The 18618-nt window shown below is 52.7% G+C and overlaps 1 protein-coding gene across 1 annotated transcript; it reads left to right on the top strand.

The window, feature by feature from the left end:
* Positions 1 to 2400: 2400 nt before the first annotated feature.
* LOC309685669 (olfactory receptor 14A16-like) lies at positions 2401 to 15624 on the top strand (the record flags this gene model as incomplete). The annotated part of the gene is made up of 2 exons (XM_082501399.1): positions 2401 to 2470; positions 15020 to 15624. 2 exons carry the CDS (start codon positions 2401 to 2403, stop codon positions 15622 to 15624), a joined length of 675 nt encoding a protein of 224 aa, XP_082357525.1.
* Between the last annotated feature and the right edge of the window lie 2994 nt (positions 15625 to 18618).

The raw sequence follows: 18618 nt of genomic DNA, 5'->3' as shown, positions 1-18618 counted from the left end.
CCTTCTTCCTCTACAGGTTTGTGCTATTGCTATTGTTATCTTGTTCTGGTTGTCAGGCTCTCTGGGGAGGTGGAGTTTCTGTTGTGGACACACACTGATCTTGAGTGTCCTTTCACTCAGCTGTGTCCATGGGAACAAGTGTCCCAGATTTCCTGGCACACGTGGAGATGTGGTCAACGCAGTCTGTAGGGCTGGGATATGAGCCGGCTCTTACTTAATGAAATATCATCATAAGGACAACAGGCTTCCTCCCTGAGGTGTCCTTCCAAGCTGTGACCTTCCCCCAGGATGCAAACCTGTCCTCAGAGCACTTCTGTTTTATCTGAAAGCCCCAGATAGAAGCACTGAGATGTTACGATGGAGGAAATGCTGTTGGGTTGGTGAGATGATCCATGTGTGTCCTTGGCGAGAAGTGGGGGGCTGAGACCTTGAGAAAGGGTGAGACATTTAGCGGTCTGCAGGGAATCCCTCTGCTCTCACCAGTGTCTGGTTGACTTCCAGGGTAAGGTGGGAGTGTGATCAACCTCCATGTGAGAAAGGTGGAAGCCCAAGGCTCTGGGAAGAAGATGGAGAGGCAACACGCTCCTCTCACCCTGCACTGAGCCAGAGGCAATCCTCCTGCCTCACAGGACTCACTCTGTTCTCCCTGAGCACAGCAAAAATGCTGGGGCTTTCTGCCGTCCAATAACACTCCCCATGCGGGATGAGGGAAGCAGTAAAATACCCAAACCTTGCAACATCCATTCTACCATCCTGGTTCCTTAGCACTGGGAGTGCAGACACTGAAATCCCTTCTGCGTTAGAAGTAGGTTCCTCTAAGTCAAGAGCCAGGACTGGCTCCTGCCCCCACCATGCCCACACACCCACTGCTGCAGGGCAGGGCTGACTCCTCAGCAGCCAACAGGCAGAGGCCCTGCTCCTCACAGCACACTCAACCAGCACCAACCAGAGCTGCAGGACCAGTGAAGAAGGAAGGTCACCTGGAAAAGGAATGGGGTTTGTGTGTAGCCATCAAGGGTCTAAGGAAAAAGGCTTTGATTTTCATCAAAAAAATCTCCCCTAACTCTTCATTGCCCCTTCCTCTAAGGACAGGACCACATGCCCAGAGGCAGCAAATGTCCAACGGCAGCTCCATCACCCACTTCATCCTCCTGGCATTCGCAGACACACGGGAGCTGCAGCTCTTGACCTTCTGGCTCTTCCTGGGCATCTACCTGGCTGCCCTCCTGGGAAACGGCCTCATCATCACCGCCATCACCTGCGACCACCACCTCCACACCCCCATGTACTTCTTCCTCCTCAACCTCTCTGTTCTTGACCTGGGCTGCATCTCCACCACTCTCCCCAAAGCCATGGCCAATTCCCTCTGGAACACCAGGGCCATCTCCTACTGGGGATGTGTTGTCCAGTTCTTTTTCTTTGTCTTCTTGATTGTAGGGGAGTATTGCCTTCTCACCATCATGGCTTATGACCGCTATGTTGCCATCTGTCAACCCCTGCACTACGGGACCCTCCTGGGCAGCAGAGCTTGTGTCCGCATGGCAGCAGCTGCCTGGGGCGGTGGGTTCCTCAATTCTCTCCTGCACACGGCCAATACATTTTCACTTCCCCTCTGCCAGGGCAACGCTGTGGCACAGTTCTTCTGTGAAATCCCCCACATCCTCAAGCTCTCCTGCTCACATTCCAACCTCCGGAACGCTGGGCTGCTTGTGTTTGGTTTTTCATTATCTTCAGTCTGTTTTGTTTTCATTGTGGTGTCCTACATGCAAATCTTCAGGGCTGTGCTGAGGATGCCCTCAGAGCAGGGACGGCACAAAGCCTTTGCCACTTGCCTCCCTCACCTGGCTGTGGTCTCCATGTTTATCAGCACTGCCACATTTGCCTACCTGAAGCCCCCGTCCATCTCTTCCCCATCCCTGGACCTAGTGGTGGCATTCCTCTATTCCATGGTGCCTCCAGCAGTGAACCCCCTCATCTACGGCATGAGGAACCAGGAGCTCAATGACGCACTGAAGAAACTTCTTCAATCACTTGTCTTTCAGCAGTGATAAGCAGCCCATGTCTCTTCAAAAGTGATTTTGAATTCCTATCAGCAACCTCCTGTGCTTTGGCATTTTACCTGTGATAGTCCTGTTTGCCCAGGAGTGTCGACATCCACTCCACTTCTCCAGAGGCATGAACCCAGCCTGACCAGTCTGACTCAAAGGCCTTATACGTGTGTCTTTCATGATGGTTAAGTTTTTCTCCCATGCCACAGCTTTCTAATAAAAGTAGATTTTCTCAGTCCCAGTGTCTGGAGTTTGAGCTCTTCTTCCAAAGCTGAGGTCAGGAATAGGCTGAAGAGATTGCAGCCATGAGACCATGCTGCTGAGCTGGGGTTTGTCATGGCCTCAGGGGTGGATGGCACAGGCTGATGTGTTGGGGAATGAGTCTGTCCTGAGCCTTTACATGTGGGCGCCCAATTCCAATGGTAACGATGAATGACCAACAGGGACCTGCCTGGGACTGTCTCCTTGTGGCTTTTGGGCACCGCAGCCCACTCACCCTGCAGAAGAGCACTGCCAGCTAAGGGTCTTGTGGGGCCATGGGGATCGAGCTGGAGTGACCAGCCAGGCCAACACGGACACAATCCCCCAGGAAAAGGGTCTCTGGGGACAGGGACACCCCTGGACACGAGCAAAGGAGCAACTCCATGCTTCCACAGGGGAGGTAAATGAAAAAAGAGACCTGTTTCTGCACGCAGCAGCTCAGGGCAGTTTGCACTGTTGCTGGGGCCGCAGGAGAAGCCTGAGGAGCCCCTGGGTCAGGAGTCTTGTGGTGGGGAGAGGGGCTGGCTCAGTGGGGCTGCCAGCAGTTGGTGATAAGGGTCTCTTGGAGACAAATGCAGGGGACAGTGAGAGACACTGGCCTCTGTCTCCTCATGCTATGGCTGGCCCTCAGCCCTGGGGCTGATGAGGAAGGCTGAGACCACCTCTCTCTGCTCCCCGGGACCTGCTGTGCTCTTCAGAGGGCTGTGGCTGCGGGGTGAGCACCCAGAGCTCTGCAGCACCCTGTGGTGGGCATTTCTGTAGGGCCGGCCCAGGCTGGACTTCTCTCCTGGGCTGGTCTGGGCAGGAAAGTGTCTGGGAGAGGAAAACACCCGTGTAGAGCTCAGCTGGTTGGGTGTGCAGGGGGAGGGCACCTAACAGGGTGCCCACAGGGCAGAGCCAAGTGACACGGTGAGGCAAACAAGTCAGCAAAGGTGCAGAAGAGAGGGGCCCGGTCTACGCCATGTTCCCTGGACACCCCGGGGAAGCTGCACGAGAGGCATTCTTTCTGACCACTCCACACACCGGGCTTTCCATCTCTGGCCGTACAGCCCAGCTCCGAGGAGGGACCTTTGCTTCATGGTCATCCCCATCCTTTGCAGCTTCGTGATACCCAAATACACTGCAATTATTAATAAAAAGGAAACCAGTTTCCTACTGACACTCATCACACACCAAATCCCAGAAGCTCTTGCCACTGCTGGTCCCTCAGCCAAGCCTGTTGTGAGACAGCTCTGGCTCCATCAGGTGCTCATGGCCTTGTCTCGAGAGATATTGCAAATCTACATTGTTGTAGACTCCGCCAAGTTGTCTGGGTCTGTGCTCCAGTGTATGGCTCTGAGAGATTTCTGGAAAGATAAAACAACAAACAAACATTTCTCTCAGCCTTTCCTTGTATATAATGTGCTCCAGGCCTCGCCCATCTTTCTGGCCTTTGCAGGACTTGCTCCCACCTGTCAGGGTCTTTCTTGTGCTGGGGAGCCCCAGATTGGACACAGCCGTCCTGATGTGGCGGTCCTGTAATGGGTCAGCCTTGACCAGCTGCCAATCACCCACCCCGCTGCTCCTTCACACCCCAGACTCAAAAGGACAAAAGGAGAAAATAAGATGCAATAGCTCACGAGTCAAGATAAAGACAAGGAGATGACTTACGAATTACTGTCAGGGGCAAAGAAGAGTTGACTTGGGGATGATCAGTTTAATTCATTGCCAATTAAAATAGATTTTGATAGTGATAAAATATAATATAATAAAAATATTAAAGACCATTCTCCTTCCCCACTCCTTTTTCCCAGGCTCAGATTACTCCATCATTCCCAATTCTTCTACCCACCCTGACTCTGAGACATGTGGGGGGTGGGGGTGGTGAATGGGGGGTTATGGTCAGCACAGAACCTCTGCATCTCCTTCCTCTTTACACTTTTACCCTTCCCGGCATGGGTCCTCTCCACAGGATCTCACCCTATTTCTGGTACAGGCTACGTGTTGTTAATTTCCTTCAGTCTTACTTCTCTCCTTTATACTCACAAAATCACAGAAATATGGAGTTTGGAAGAGACCTCTAGATATCACCTAGTCCAGCCTTCCAGCTGAGACAGGCTCAGCTAGATCAGCTTTTTCAGGGCTTGTCTAGGTGGGTTTGGATATTTCCACAGATGAAGACATGCAATACATGTTTCAGAAAGATGGGAAATTACAAAATAAGGACAATTTTGTTTGCTAATAACAGAATTAGACTACTGAAAGATAGGCCAGCTTTTAAGTGCCTGAAGCTCAAAGCAGCAGTGGGATTGTTGAGAGGTGTCTGAATGGTGAAAGAGGAAGGGAAAGGGAAATGTAGAGAGCAATCGCAAGTGCTTCTGTGCAGATGCACTGCTGGAAAGGTGCCTTCAGACATAGTCAGTTTAGTTAGGAAATATGAGAAAGATGAGGAAGATTAAATGCGGAGCCTGAGAGAGGGAGTCCTGACAATGCAAGTACAGGGGAAGATCAATAGCTCTCCTCTTCCTATAAAATAAACTCATTTGATCTTATGGGAAAACACTGATATTTATTACAAGTATTCACTTGTTAAGGTGATGAGGTCATGCTCATATGCATGTTAATATTTCTCAGGCTTCCAGGCAGCGCTCTGCTGCATGACCATCAGTACCCAGTGGTGCCTCCAGAGGGCCCTGTGTCTCTGAAGCACATGCCTGGGCCTGGCCACTGTCCCAGAGGAGCTGCTGGAGACCAGAGCCCCTGGGAAGCTGCAGCTGGAGCCTGGGCAGAGGGTCCCAGGCACCTACACTGGCACCGCGCTCCCGTGTCCCTCTCACTGCATCCCACCCCAATTTTATGATCACTTGCCTTTGCAAACAGAGGCAGCACACAAAATCGCTGAGAAATCACTTATTAAAACAAGACAAAACCAAGCAAAGAGAATAACAACACCAAAAATGTTTGAAATTTAGAGTTGCAAGAGGAAATCAACCAAAGCACAAATACGGGTTGGGTGCAGAATGGATAGAGAGAAGCCCTGAGGAGAAGGACTTGGAGGTGTTGGTGGATGAGAAGCTCAACATGAGCCAGAAATGTGTGCCTGCATCCCAGAAAGCCAAGCACATCCTGAGCTTCATTAAAAGCAGCATGGCCAGCAGGTCCAGGGAGGTGATTCTTCCCCTCTACTCTACTCTTGTGAGACTCCACCTGGAGTACTGCATCCAGCTCTGGAGCCTCCAACAGAAAAAGGACATGGACCTGTTGGAGTGAGTCCAGAGGAGGCTCACAAAGATGATTAGAGGGCTGGAGCACCTCTCCTCTTAAGACAGGCTGAGAGAGTTGGGGTTGTTCAGCCTGGAGAAGAGAAGGCTCTGGGGAGACCTTATTGTGGCCTTCCATTACCTAAAGGGGGCCTACAGGAGAGCTGGGGAGGCACTGTTTTCAGGGAGTGTAGCAATAGGATGAGGGGTAATGGTTTTAAACTGAAAGAGGGGAGATTGAGATTAGATATTAAGAACAAATTCATTACTCCAAGGGTGGTGAGGCACTGGAACATGTGTCCCAGGGAAGTGGTGGATGCCCCGTCCCTGGAGGTGTTCAAGGCCAGGCTGGATGGGGCTTTGAGCAAGCTGGTCTAAGTGGGAGGTGTCCCTGCCTATGGCAGTAGGGTTGGAAGTAGATGGTTTTTAAATTCCCCTCCAACCTAAACCATTCTATGATTCCATGAAATATAGAGATGACATAAGCTCTCTGAGAGATCTCCTCCAGTGCTTGACTATCTTGATGGGGAGAAAGATTTTCTTCATGTTTTTCAGCTGATGCCCCTTGGCCTTCCTCCTCCCATCATGCACAACAAGGAAGAGCCTGGCAGCCTTTTAATGCAGGAAGATACTGGGTAAGTCATGAAAGAGGATGAAGAGATTTGTCAAGTGTTGGTGATGTTCCCCATTTGCAGGAGGGGAAACTGCATCAAGGAGGTTTGATTGTCCCCCTCCCCTTTCTTGGCCAGAAAGCCAAGGAGGGATAACATAGCAGGCAGGGGAATTGGTAATGAGCCTGTCCAAGGCAGGTGAGATGAACCTCACTGGGATGGTGGGGGTTGTTCCTGGAGTCAGTCACACAAATGTCAGGGCTGTGAGGTGTCCCCACCTCATTTGGCCTCGTACACTCCTTGTACACACAGGGGTGTTTGGAGACACGAGTCCTTCCCTTCCACAGGCAGAGGCAAAGCACTGCAGCAGTCGTAGTGTCTCCCTGGCCTCCTGTTGCCAGTGCCAGAGGCTGGCCGGCACCTAAGCCCTGTGCTGTGTCCCCCTGCTCTTCACTCATCTGAGATGCCTCAAATCGTGAAGAATGAACAGGGGGACCTCAGTTCAAGGAAGCACATTCCAGTGCTGCATTATGGGGGTTTCCCAGGGGACCTTACTCTCCAGGTGAAGTGACCTCAAGACACCGTCTGTCCCACAGTCCTTCATGGCATCCCTAAGAACAGCTGATGGTGTTTGTGTTCACTTGGGTTCATCTTACCACCCACATGCAATGTGTATGCCTCTGTCTCCTCTGTACAACGCAAACATGGTCTTCACACTTCGTCTTTCAATGTCCCTCTGTGGAGGGAAGAAGAACCTCTCTGAGCTGGGTGAGAGGGCAGTGCTGGAAACGGTGCTTGTTAGTGGGTGCCCTGTGACGATTGCCCCGGGGCAGCTTCCCTGGGGTGTCCCATGAACAAAGGCAGAGACATCACCCTGCTCTGCTGCTCCTGTGTGTCTCTCCCAGGAGCCCGGGCTGTGTGAGGACACTGCTGTGTGCCCCTACCCTGCACGCTCACACACTTTAGCTGTACATTGGTGTTTCTCCCTCCCCAGCGTTTCTGAGCCCAGCCGTCACAGCCCCTTCCCAGCAATCCCCACTCCTCTACCTTCTCCCCAGCCGAGCAGAGCAGCCCGGTCTGGTTGGGCCCTGCAGCAAGGAGGAAACGGAGGTAAGTAGCAGTGTCTCTTCTGCTGTCATGTCCTGGAGATCCCATCCCAGGAAGCGTGCAGCTCCCGTTACCAGCGGCGCTCCCCAGGAAAGCACAGAGTCCTGGCCCCGGCGCTCCTCTGGCAGCTTCTGCTGTCCCAGCCTCAGGGCAACCTGGCCCAAGCTGGCACTCACAGCCAAGTGTTTCTCTTTCCATGTCTCCCCTGCACACACACCGTTCCCTGCTCTTCTCCCAGGACATCCCACCTGCCCACAGAGCCTTTCCCAAGGTCAGCACGTCTGTGCTGGCTCAGCCAGTCATTGCTGCGCCCTGTCCCCATGGTCCCCACAGCCCTCGAGCTGGTGATGCTGCTCTGCAGAGCAAGTGGGCTATGGTGCCCAGGACCAATGGGGTGATTCTGCTGGGCTGTGCTGGTCAGGCTGGGAGGCAGACCCAGCTGATGGTGGTCACTGCCACTGAGCACCTCCCACACAGGCTCTTATGTGGCCATGGAATGTTCTCAGAGGTACTCTGCCTTACTCCAGTGCTGTGAGATGTGTTTGGGTGCTGCGCTGGATCCAGTCTGTGAAAGTTCACTGAGGGTAAAATGAATCACTTGCCAGACTCCTTTCCCTGTGCCAGCAGTCTCCCTCGGGGTTGCAGAGCTCTCATTTGCAGGCTCATACACAGATTTGGTGTGTTGTCTGTGGGTGACACCACAATGGACAGGCTCGTGCTCAGTCGGCACCATTCACTGCTGACTCCCTGGCACACGCTGTCCCTGCAGATCCCTTGTGCTCTTCTGGCAGCTCCCAAGTCCCTCCAGAAAAACGCTGCTCTGCCATCAGCCCTATGAACTGCTGCAGAGCCCCAGGCAGGTTCGTTGGAGACCATTCACTGTCTGCATGGGCCCTGGCCACCAACAAGCAACACCTGAACCAGCCCTAAGTCCCTAGAAGGCCATCCTGGGACCACAGTCTCATCGCACTGAGCCCACAGAGAACAAACAAAGCAACAAGGCTCTTTAGAGTCTATTCCTTGGGCATGTTCTTGAGAGCAACTTTGGAAGAAGACCGAAGCCTTCAAGCACTGTGCTGAGGACATCTCCTGTCATGATGGAGATGCCGTTATAGAGGTCAGCTGTGTCACAGAAGTGCTCATGGCCTGTCCCTGCCTGCAGTCACAGGACTACCACACAGCAGGACTGTGACCCCTGAGGCCTTACACCTACACAAGGGCTCCAAAGGAGATCTTGGAAGTGGCAAGAGAGCAGCTCTGGCAAGACCGAGGCTGGTGCGCCCTGGCAGTGCTGCTGTGCTGGGACTCGTTCCCCTCTACCTCTGCACACAGGCACTGCCCTGTGTCTTTACAGAGGTCTCAGAGGAAGGGTCTAAGACAAACAAGTCGCTGCAAGGTCCTTCCTTTTGTTTGAATACACAGAGAGCACTGCACCTGATTTACACAGTCTGTGGGTCAAATTCTACAGGTACACAATGAGTTAGAAGTGGGAAGAATAATAAAATTTTGCTGAGCACAACATTATAACAAGAAAAACAAAAACACACACACACACCCAGCAAAAACCTGAGAAGACAGGCTGGGCCTGTAATGAGTTACACTCTGAATGCTGTGCAGAAGAAAACAGGCACTCTATTGCTTCTGAAAAACATCCAACCATCATTTTTCTCAGAGCATCCTTGAGCTCCTGGTTCCTCATGCTGTAGATGAGGGGTTTACTGCTGGAGCCACCACAGAGTACAGCACTGACACCACCAGGTCAAGGGATAGGGAGGTGAGATAGACAGGGGCTTCAGGTGGGTAAACGCTGATGTGCTGACAAACTGAAGCCATGAGGAGGTGAGGGAGGAACATGGAAAAGACTTTGTGCTGCCCCTGCTCCGAGGGGATCCTCAGCACAGCCCTGAAGATCTGCACATAGGACACCACAATGAAAACAAAACATCCCAATGCTAAACAGATACTAACTACAATCAGCCCAACTTCCCTGAGGTAGGAGTGTGAGCAGGAGAGCCTGAGGATGTGGGGGATTTCACAGAAGAACTGGTGCAGGACATTGCCCTGGCAGAGGGGCAGTGAAAATGTATTGGCCGTGTGCAGCACAGCATAGGGTAAAACGCTGCCCCAGGCAGCTGCTGCCATGTGGACACAAGCTCTGCTTCCCAGGAGGGTCCCGTAGTGCAGGGGATGGCAGATGGCAACGCAGTGTTTGTAAACCATGACAGTGAGAAGAGAAAACTCTGCTGCAACACAGAAAAAGAAAAAAAAAAAAAAAAACAAACACCTGAAGAGCACATCCTGAGTAAGAGATGGCCCTTGTGTCCCACATCCCACAGAGAATTGGTCATGGCTTTGGGAAGAGTGGTGATGGAGCCCAGGTCAAGAACAGAGAGGCTGAGGAGGAAGAAGTACATGGGGGTGTGGAGGAGGTGGTCGCAGGCATGTGCGGTGATGATGAGGTCATCTCCCAGGAGGGCAGCCAGGTAGATGCCCAGGAAGAGCCCGAAGGTCAAGAGCTGCAGCTCCCGAGTGTTTGCACATGCCAGAAGGAGGAACTGGGTATTGGAGCTGCTATTGAACAGCTACTCTGGGCATGGCGCACTGCTGAAAGAGAAGACATTGACAAGATAAGGGAGACATCTTTGAGCCCATCCTGTGCTCTTTCCCAACAAATCCCCCGATAATGACTTCTTTTTCTTTGGCATACTTTCCTCCATTTCTGGGAGGACATGTGTTGAAGGACATGTGTCTGAACAACATGTGTTGGGTACAAGGACTGAAGGACAGCAGTAAAATGATGAGGCTTCTGGGTCAATACTTCCTTCAGTGAAAACCCTGACACAGTGTCCCAGCCTTCCTTTCCACAAAACCGTTCCGGAGGGGATGATGGCCACAGGGCCATAGTCTCATTGCAATTACAGAGACATGGTGGGATAGCTCGCAGGACTGGAATGCTGTCACGGACGGCTATGTACTGTTTCGGAAAGACAGGCCAGCAGGGTGAGGTGGTGGAGTTGCTTTCTACGGGACAGAGCAACTGGAATGTCTTGAGCTCTGCCTGCAGCTGGATGAAGAACGTGTTGAGAGCTTATCGTTAAGAATTAAGGGACAGGGAAATGTGGGAGACCCTGCTGTGGGTGTTTACTACAGACCACCAGATCAGGAAGAGGAAGTTGATGAGGCCTTCTACAGACAGCTGAAAATAGCCTCATGGTCACAGGCCCTGGTTCTCTCGGGGGACCTCAGCCACCCCGATATTTGCTGGAAAGGGAACATAGCCAGGCACACACAGTCCCGGAGGTTTCTGCAGAGCATTGATGAGAACTTTCTGACACAGTTGGTGGGGAAACCAACGAGGAGAGGTGCACTGCTGGGCATTTTACTGACAAATAAAGGAGGACTAGTTGGGGATGTGAAGGCTGGGGGTAGCCTTGGCTGCAGTGACCATGAGATGGTGGAGTTCTGGATCCTGTGTGGAAGAAGCAGGGCAAAAAGTAGAATTACAAGCCTGTATTTCAGGAGAGCTGACTTTGGCCTCTTCAAAGACATACTTGGAGGAATCCCATGGGCAAAGGCTTTGGCAGGAAGGGGGGTGCAGGAGAGCTGATTAATAGAAAAGCTCCACTTCCTCCAAGCTCAACATCAGTGCATGCCTATGAGTAATAAATCAGGCAGAGGAGGCAGGAAATCTGCATGGACAAGCAAGGACCTTCTGGAAAAACTCAGGTGCGAGAGGGAAGTTTACAGAATGTGGAAAAAGGGAGTGGCGACTTGGGAGGAGTATATAAACATTGCGAGAGTATGTAGGGATGCAACGAGGAAGGCTGAAACCCACTTGGAAGTAAACCTGGCCAGGGATGTCAAGGACAATAAGAAGGGCTTCTCCAAGCACATTAGTGGTAAAAGGCAGAGCAGGGAAAATGGGGGCTTGCTACTGAATGAGGTGGGTGCCCTGGTGACGGAGGATGCAGAGAAGGTGCAGTTACTGAATGCCTTCTTTGTTTCAGTCTTTACTGTTAAGGCTGGCTCGCAGCAATCCCAGACGCTGGAGGGAAGAGAAAGAGTCTGGAAAAAGGAAGACTTTCGCTTGGTGGATGAGAATCGGGTTAGAGATGATTTAGGCAAACTTGACACCCACATATCCATGGGCCCTGATGGGTCACTCCCAGGAGTGTTGAGGGACCTTGCAGATGTTATTGCGAAGGTGCTCTCCATCATCTTTGAATGGTCACGAGGGACAGGAGAAGTGCCTGAGGACCGGAGGAGAGCCAAAGTCATGCCAGTCTTCAAAAAGGGCAGGAAGGAGGACCCAGGAAACAGCAGGCCGGTCAGGCAGACCTGGAAAGGCTGGAGAGCTGGGTGGAGAGGAACATAATGAAATTCAACGAGGGCAAATGTAGAGTCCTGCACCCTGGGAGGAAAAATGCCATGCACCAGTAAAGGTTGGGGGTTCACCTGCTGCAAAGCAGCTTTGCTAAGAGGGACCTGGGAGGCCTAGTGGACAATAAGTTGACCATAAGCCAGCAATGTGCCCTGGTGGCCAAGAAGGCCTATGGTCTCCTGGGGTGCATTACAAAAGAGCGTGGGCAGCAGGTGGAGGGAGGCCATCCTTCCCCTCTGCTCTGTCCTGGTGAAGCCACATCTGGAGTACCGTGTCCCGTTCAAGAAACACAGGGAACCACTGGAAAGAGTCCAGTAGAGGGCTACAAAGATGTTCAGGGGACTGGAGCACCTCTCTTATGAGAATCAGCTGAGAGAGGTAGGTACGTATAGCCTGGAGAAGAGAAGGCTGAGAGGGGATCTCCTCAATGCTTATCAATATCTAAAGGGAGAGTGTCAAGAGGATGGGGCCAGACTCTTTTCTGTGCTGCCCAGTGACAGGACAAGGGGAAACGGGCACAAACTGGAACACAGGAAATTCCATCTGAACACAAGGAAAAACGTCGTTACTTTGAGGGCACCAAAGATCTGGAAGAGGCTGTCCAGAGAGGCTGTGGAGTCTCCTTCTGTGGAGATATTCAAAAGCCGCCTGGCTGCATTGCTGTCCAGCCTGCTGTAGGGGACCCTGCTTTCGCAGGGGGGTTGCACTAGACAATCTCCAAGGGTTCCTTCCAACCCCTAGCATTCTGTGATTCTGTGATTCTGTGATCTTCTTTGTTTTTCGTTGGCCAGAGGGATTCCCCACCAGTGCCCACGGATGCTGCCCTGTCTCTCAAAATTGCTCCATTAGAGCTTGCAGTTCGCTGCATGTGTCCTGAACTACCTCTGGCACCTCAGATGTCACCCGGTGTTTGCATCGGAGAAGCTCCCTCCTGGCCTCTGTCTCCATTACTAACAGGGCACCTCAGAGAAGGAGCTCACTCTGATTTAGGGCAGCTGAGCTGAGGCAAGAGGAATCCCCCCTCTGGTGGGTCTGTGGGTGCACTGGAGAAGCTGAATGTCCCTCCGGCCTCAAGAATACTGCTGAGTAACACTAAACATTGATGCCTCCTGTAGGTCCACACACCCTGGCAGAGCAGAAATTCCTTCCCACCACAGGGATCAGTCCGTCCAGGGTTCAGAGAGGGACAGTCAGTGATGACTTCATTCTGCTTCAAACTCTGCTCCCCAGGAGAGACCCCGCTGCCTTGGAGGAGCTGTCAGCCCTGGAGGCACAGGGACACCTCGAGGGATTGGGGCAGTGCGGGGAGGAGGCAGAGAAAGCCACAGCTGGTCCTCTGCTGCTGAGCTGGGCCGGGCTGCTGGGACGGAGGGAGGTCCTGGCAAGCGGGCAGCACTGCAGAGAGACAGCTCTGCCCAGGAGCAGCTCCTCTGCCCAGCGCAGCAGGGCTGAGGGCACTGCCTGCAGGCAGCGAGGGCAGAGCAGGGAGGCAGAGAGAGGTTGAAGGCAGTCTGGAGAGGGAGGATGCTGAGGGCGAGTGGGGGGAGAACTCTTCCCAAAGCAGAGCAGCTGCAGTAGTCGGAGAGATCTCCAACAGCTGGCACCTCCCACAGCCCGTGGGATCTTTCAGAAGGACGCTCACAACTTCTCTGCTGTGGAAGAAGAGGACATTCTCTAGATTGGGGATTCCCTGCCTTCACCATCAGAGGCACGAGAATGACGGCTGCCTTCTCCCAGGAATGGTCAAAGGGCTGTGAAGGTGGGTGTGCAGGCAGGGGTGTGCAGGGCTGTCCTTGCCAGCAGGGTCCCTGCACCCCGGGGGCTGTGTGCCAGGGCAGGGACTCTGCCGCCTGCCAGGGTCAGCTCTCCGCCTGCCCAGAGAGCTCCGACGTAGCTTCTGTGGGGAGAAGCTGTGGGTGGAAGGAGTGACCCCTGGCTGGGCAATGTCCTTCTGCTTTGAAGAGGGTGCTGTGTGGGTCAGGGCTCTTTACACCTCCAGATGACCTCTGGTCATTCCTGGAGGGACTTTTCAAGATGGAGTTCCCTTAATATGAAGGTAAATTTCTTTTGCTGTTTCTTCTCTTGGTTGGCTGGGTGGGCAGTGGCACATGACCAAGAGGACTTTCAAATGAAAGATCAAAGGAGGGACCCTGTAGAGATAAGGAGCTTTCCTGAGTCTGTGTCTTTGGTTTCCAGCTCTGGGGGCTACAGACAGCACCAGCATCCCTGTTCCAGTCCCACCGGGATCTGTGGCACCTGCTCTTTAGCCCCTGCAAAATCTCTCACTGAGATCCCCAAAATTGGGTAAGTCCTTTGGGTGTTTATGGAAGCTGTGAGCTGCCCTCCAGGATGCCAACCTGTCCCATAGCACCTTTGTGTTATCGTAAAGCCCCACAGAGAAACACAGAGACTCTGTGACTGAGGAAATGCTGTTGGGTGGGTGAAATGAGCCGTGGGTGTCCTTGGCTAGAGGTGGGCTGCTGAGACCTTGAGAAAGGGTGAGACATTTCATGGTCTGAGATGGATCCTTCCGCTCTCAGCACTGTCTGATTGCATAATAGAAGAGGGTGATCCCCCTCCATCTCATGACGGTGCAAGATGGAGGGACAAACCATCTCCCCTGACTCTGCTCTCTGCCCCAGGCAATCCTCATGTCTCACAGCACTCACTCTGTTCTCCTGGAGTGCAGCAGAAATGCTGAGGGTTTCTGACATCCCAGAACAGTGCCCAGGTGAGATGGGGGAGCTTTAAAATACCCCAAACCTCTCCAACTGCCTTCTGCCATCCCTGTTCCATAGCAGTGAGAGTTCAGATGTTGAAAAGCCCATCTGCATTAGGTGTGGACTCATCAGCCAAAGCAGAACACCAGGACTGGCTCCTGCCACCACCCTCCCTATGAACTCCCTGCTGCAGAGCAGGGCTGACTCCTCAGCCACCACTGGGCAGCGCCCTGCTCCTCATGGCATTGGGATTTCCTCAGAGAAGTCTCTCCCAGTTTGTCACTGTCTTTTCCTTGTTGGACAGGTCCCACTGCCCAGACGCAGCAAATGTCCAACAGCAGCTCCATCACCTACTTTCTCCTCATGGAATTCGCAGACACACGGGAGCTGCAGCTCTTGCACTTTGGGCTCTTCCTGGGCATCTACCTGGCTGCCCTCCTGGGAAATGGCCTCATCGTCACCACCATCGCCTGCGACCACCACCTCCACACCCCCATGTACTTCTTCCTCCTCAACCTCTCCCTCATAGACCTGGGCTGCATCTCCACCACTCTCCCCAAAGTCATGGCCAATTCCCTCTGGAACACACAGGATATCTCTTACTTTGGCTGTGCTGTCCAGCTCTTTTTCTTTTTCTTTTTTATGTCAACAGAGTGTTCTCTCCTCACAGTCATGGCCTATGACCGCTACGTTGCCATCTGCCATCCCCTGCACTACGGGACCCTCCTGGGCAGCAGAGCTTGTGTCCGCATGGCAGCAGCTGCCTGGGGCAGTGGGTTCCTCAATTCTCTCCTGCACACGGCCAATACATTTTCACTGCCCTTCTGCCAGGGCAATGCCCTCGACCAGTTCTTCTGTGAAATCCCCCACATCCTCAAGCTCTCCTGCTCACACTCCTACCTCAGGGAAGTTGGACTTCTTGTGGTTAGTGCCTGTTTAGTCTTTGGGTGTTTTGTTTTCATTGTGGTGTCCTACGTGCAGATCCTGAGGGCGGTGCTGAGGATCCCCTCTGAGCAGGGACGGCACAAAGCCTTTTCCACATGCTTCCCTCACCGGGCCGTGGTCTCCCTCTTCCTCAGCACTGGAGTGTTTGCCCATCTGAAGCCCCTCTCCATCTCCTCCCTATCTCTGGACCTGGTGGTGGCAGTGTTGTACTCGGTGGTGCCTCCAGCAGTGAACCCCCTCATCTACAGCATGAGGAACCAGGAGCTCAAGGATGCCGTACGCAAACAGGCCCAATGGACACTGTTTCACTGACAATAACCTGCCGCCCCTTCCATGCACATTGCTCAAGGCTTATCTTAGGCTGTGAGTCTGCTTTTTTCTCTCGTGATAATCCTGCTTATAAATAATTTTCTGAGTTTATGCTGCTTGTCTTGAGGATTGATCCTACTGTGTCTGACTCTTGCTGTGTCTGACCTGACACTGTGTCAGGTGTGTCCTGACAGATAACAGCTCTTCAATAAAAGGTGACCTCCCAAGTGCCGTGCCTGAAGGATGGGCTGTTCCTCCAAAGTTCCTTCCAAGAACATGTTCAAGGAATCAATATTTTAATGAATCTCTTCTCCTTGCGTTTTCAATGTTTCTGGAGCTAAGCTGATGGTATTATTGGGTTCCACTGCACCAAATATTCTGGATTTAAAAGCGCTCTTCTTGGTGCCCAATGGAAGGGGAGACCGTCCATGAGCTCCCATTCTCTCCTCAGTCTTCTTCATGTATGACAGGACTGATGGCATATACTGAACATTCTGGAAATGAATCTTTTAGGGGGGAGGAGAGGCGGTATTAGGGACTCAACACTTGCCCTTGGACTGGAACGGATGGAGACTCCGGAGGTGAAACACCCTCAAAGGTGAAGTCCACCAATATAAAGCACTGAATCAATGTGTCCACGCACAAGGACGCTGCAGTGCCGAGGGAGTCAGCAGGGACTCATCAGGCACAGGGAGGGGAGAGTGGGGAGACACAGGAGGTGCCTGAGGGGACCCCAGGGCCAGGTCTGCTGTGCTGTCCTGGGGCGTGGGGCTGACTGGGGAGAGAAGGGGGAAAATTCAGTCAGGGCTCGGGATCACGCACAACATGAATTCCGGAGAGGCAGAGAGTGACCAGCCTCTTTCCTTGTTTCCTCGGTGCCAGCACGAGCCCCGGGGCTGATGGGCAGGCTGACTCCTTGTCTGCCTCCAAGGGGCACCCTTGGGAGGAGCTGGGGCTGTGCGGTGAGTGCCCAGAGCTCTGCAGCACCCTGGGGAGTGCTGGGGAGTGCTGGGAAGTGCCTGGGAGAGGACAACGGCAGTGTTAGAGCCCTTTCCAGGGAAGACTGAGACAAAGAATTCATTGAGTATCTCAGCCTTCTCCATGTCCCCAGAGACCAGGTCTCCCGGTTCCTTCCCGTGTGGACCCACGTGTTCCCTAATCTTCCTTTTGTCACCCACATACCTATAGAAGGCTTTCTTGTTGCCCCTCATGCGCCTGGCCAGATTCACCTCTACCTGGGCTTTAGCTTTCCTAACCTGATCTCTCGCTGCTCGGACAATTCCTCCCAGGCTACCTGTCCTTGCTTCCACCCTCTGTAGGCTTCCTTTTCCTTTTTGAGATTGACCAGGACCTCCTTGGTCATCCACGCAGGCCTCCTGCTGTCTTTGCCTGACTTCCTCTTTGCCGGGATGTGTTGCTCCTGAGCTTGGCAGAGGTAGCCCTTGGATATTAGCCAACTTTCATGGCCCCCTCTTCTTTCCAGGGCTTTGTCCCAATGTACTCCACCAAGCAGATCCCTGAAGAGGCCAATGTCTATCTCCTGAAGTCCAGGATAGCGAGCTTACTGTGCGCTCTCCTAGCCACCTTAAAGATCCCAGACTCTGCCACGTGAAGGTCACTGCAGCCAAAGCTGCCCTGGACCATGACATTCCCCATGGCCCCCTCTTTCTTGGTCAGGACAAAGTCCAGCATGGCACCTCTCCTCATTGGCTCTGCTGTCACTTGGAGAAGGATGTAATCATTAATGTGTTCCAGAAACCTCCTGGGTTGCCTATGCGCTGGTGTGCTTTCCTTCCAACAGCTATCAGGGTGGTTGAAATTCCCTCTGAGGACCAGGGCTTGTGAATGTGAGCCTACTCCAATCTGTCTATAGAGGACCTTATCCACTCGGTCTTCTTGGTACCCCCATGTACTTTTTCCTCCTCAGCCTCTCTGTTCTTGACCTGGGCTCCATCTCCACCACTCTCCCCAAAGTCATGGGCAATTCCCTCTGGGACACCAGGGTCATCTCTTAGGCAGGACGTGCTACACGGGCCTTGCTGTTTGTCTTTTTCATTTCAGCAGAGTTTTCTCTTCTCACCATCACGGCCTATGACCGCTACATTGCCATCTGCCATCCCCTGCACTATGGGACCCTCCTGGGCAGCAGAGCTTGTGTCCTCATGGCAGCAGCTGTCTGGGGCAGTGTTTTTCCCTATGCTGTGCTGCACACGGCCAATACATTTTCACTGCCCCTCTGCCAGGGCAATGCCGTGGACCAGTTCTTCTGTGAAATCCCCCACATCCTCAAGCTCTCCTGCTCACATTCAGACTACCTCAGGGAAGTTGGACTTCTGGTGCTTAGTGTCTTACTAGCATTCGGGGCTTTGGCTTTCATTCTCTTTTCCTATGTGCAGATCTTGAGGGCTGTGCTGAGGATGCCCTCGGAGCAGGGATGGCACAAAGCCTTTTCCACGGGCATCCCTCACGTGGTTGTGATCTCCCTGTTTATCATCACTGCCATGTTTGCCTACCTGAAGCCCCCCTCCATTTCCTCCCCATCTCCGGACCTGTTGGTGTCATTTCTGTACTCAGTGGTGACTCCAGCAGTGAACCCTCTCATCTACAGCATGAGGAACCAGGAACTCAAGAATGCCCTGTGGAAACTGATGACTGGTATCTTGTCAGAAGCAGCAATGAACTGCCCATCTTCTACATATCACACATGATGTACTCATTACAGGCCCAGACTATCTTTAGTACTTTTTTCCTTTCATTTGTTTGTTTTTTAGCTTTTCTGGGTTTTGTTAATGCTGTCAATAAAAGTGAAGAATCATCCTTTATCCTATTGCTATGTCAGGATCTGTGTTGTGGGAGCCACAGACTTTGTGTAAATAAGAAACTGTTCTCTCTTTGTTTTTGAAAAACTGAAGGACCCTGCACTGACTTGTTTGTCTGAGATCCTTTCTCCGAGAACTTCTCTGGAGGTGCAGGGGCCACGTCTGTGTGCTGAGGTGG

The sequence above is a fragment of the Vanellus vanellus genome, assembly GCF_965231255.1.
Source record: "Vanellus vanellus genome assembly, contig: HAP1_SCAFFOLD_185, whole genome shotgun sequence".
NCBI classification, from domain to species: Eukaryota; Metazoa; Chordata; class Aves; order Charadriiformes; family Charadriidae; genus Vanellus; species Vanellus vanellus.
Note: the sequence above shows the minus strand (reverse complement) of the source record. Positions and strands in the feature narration are given on the sequence as shown.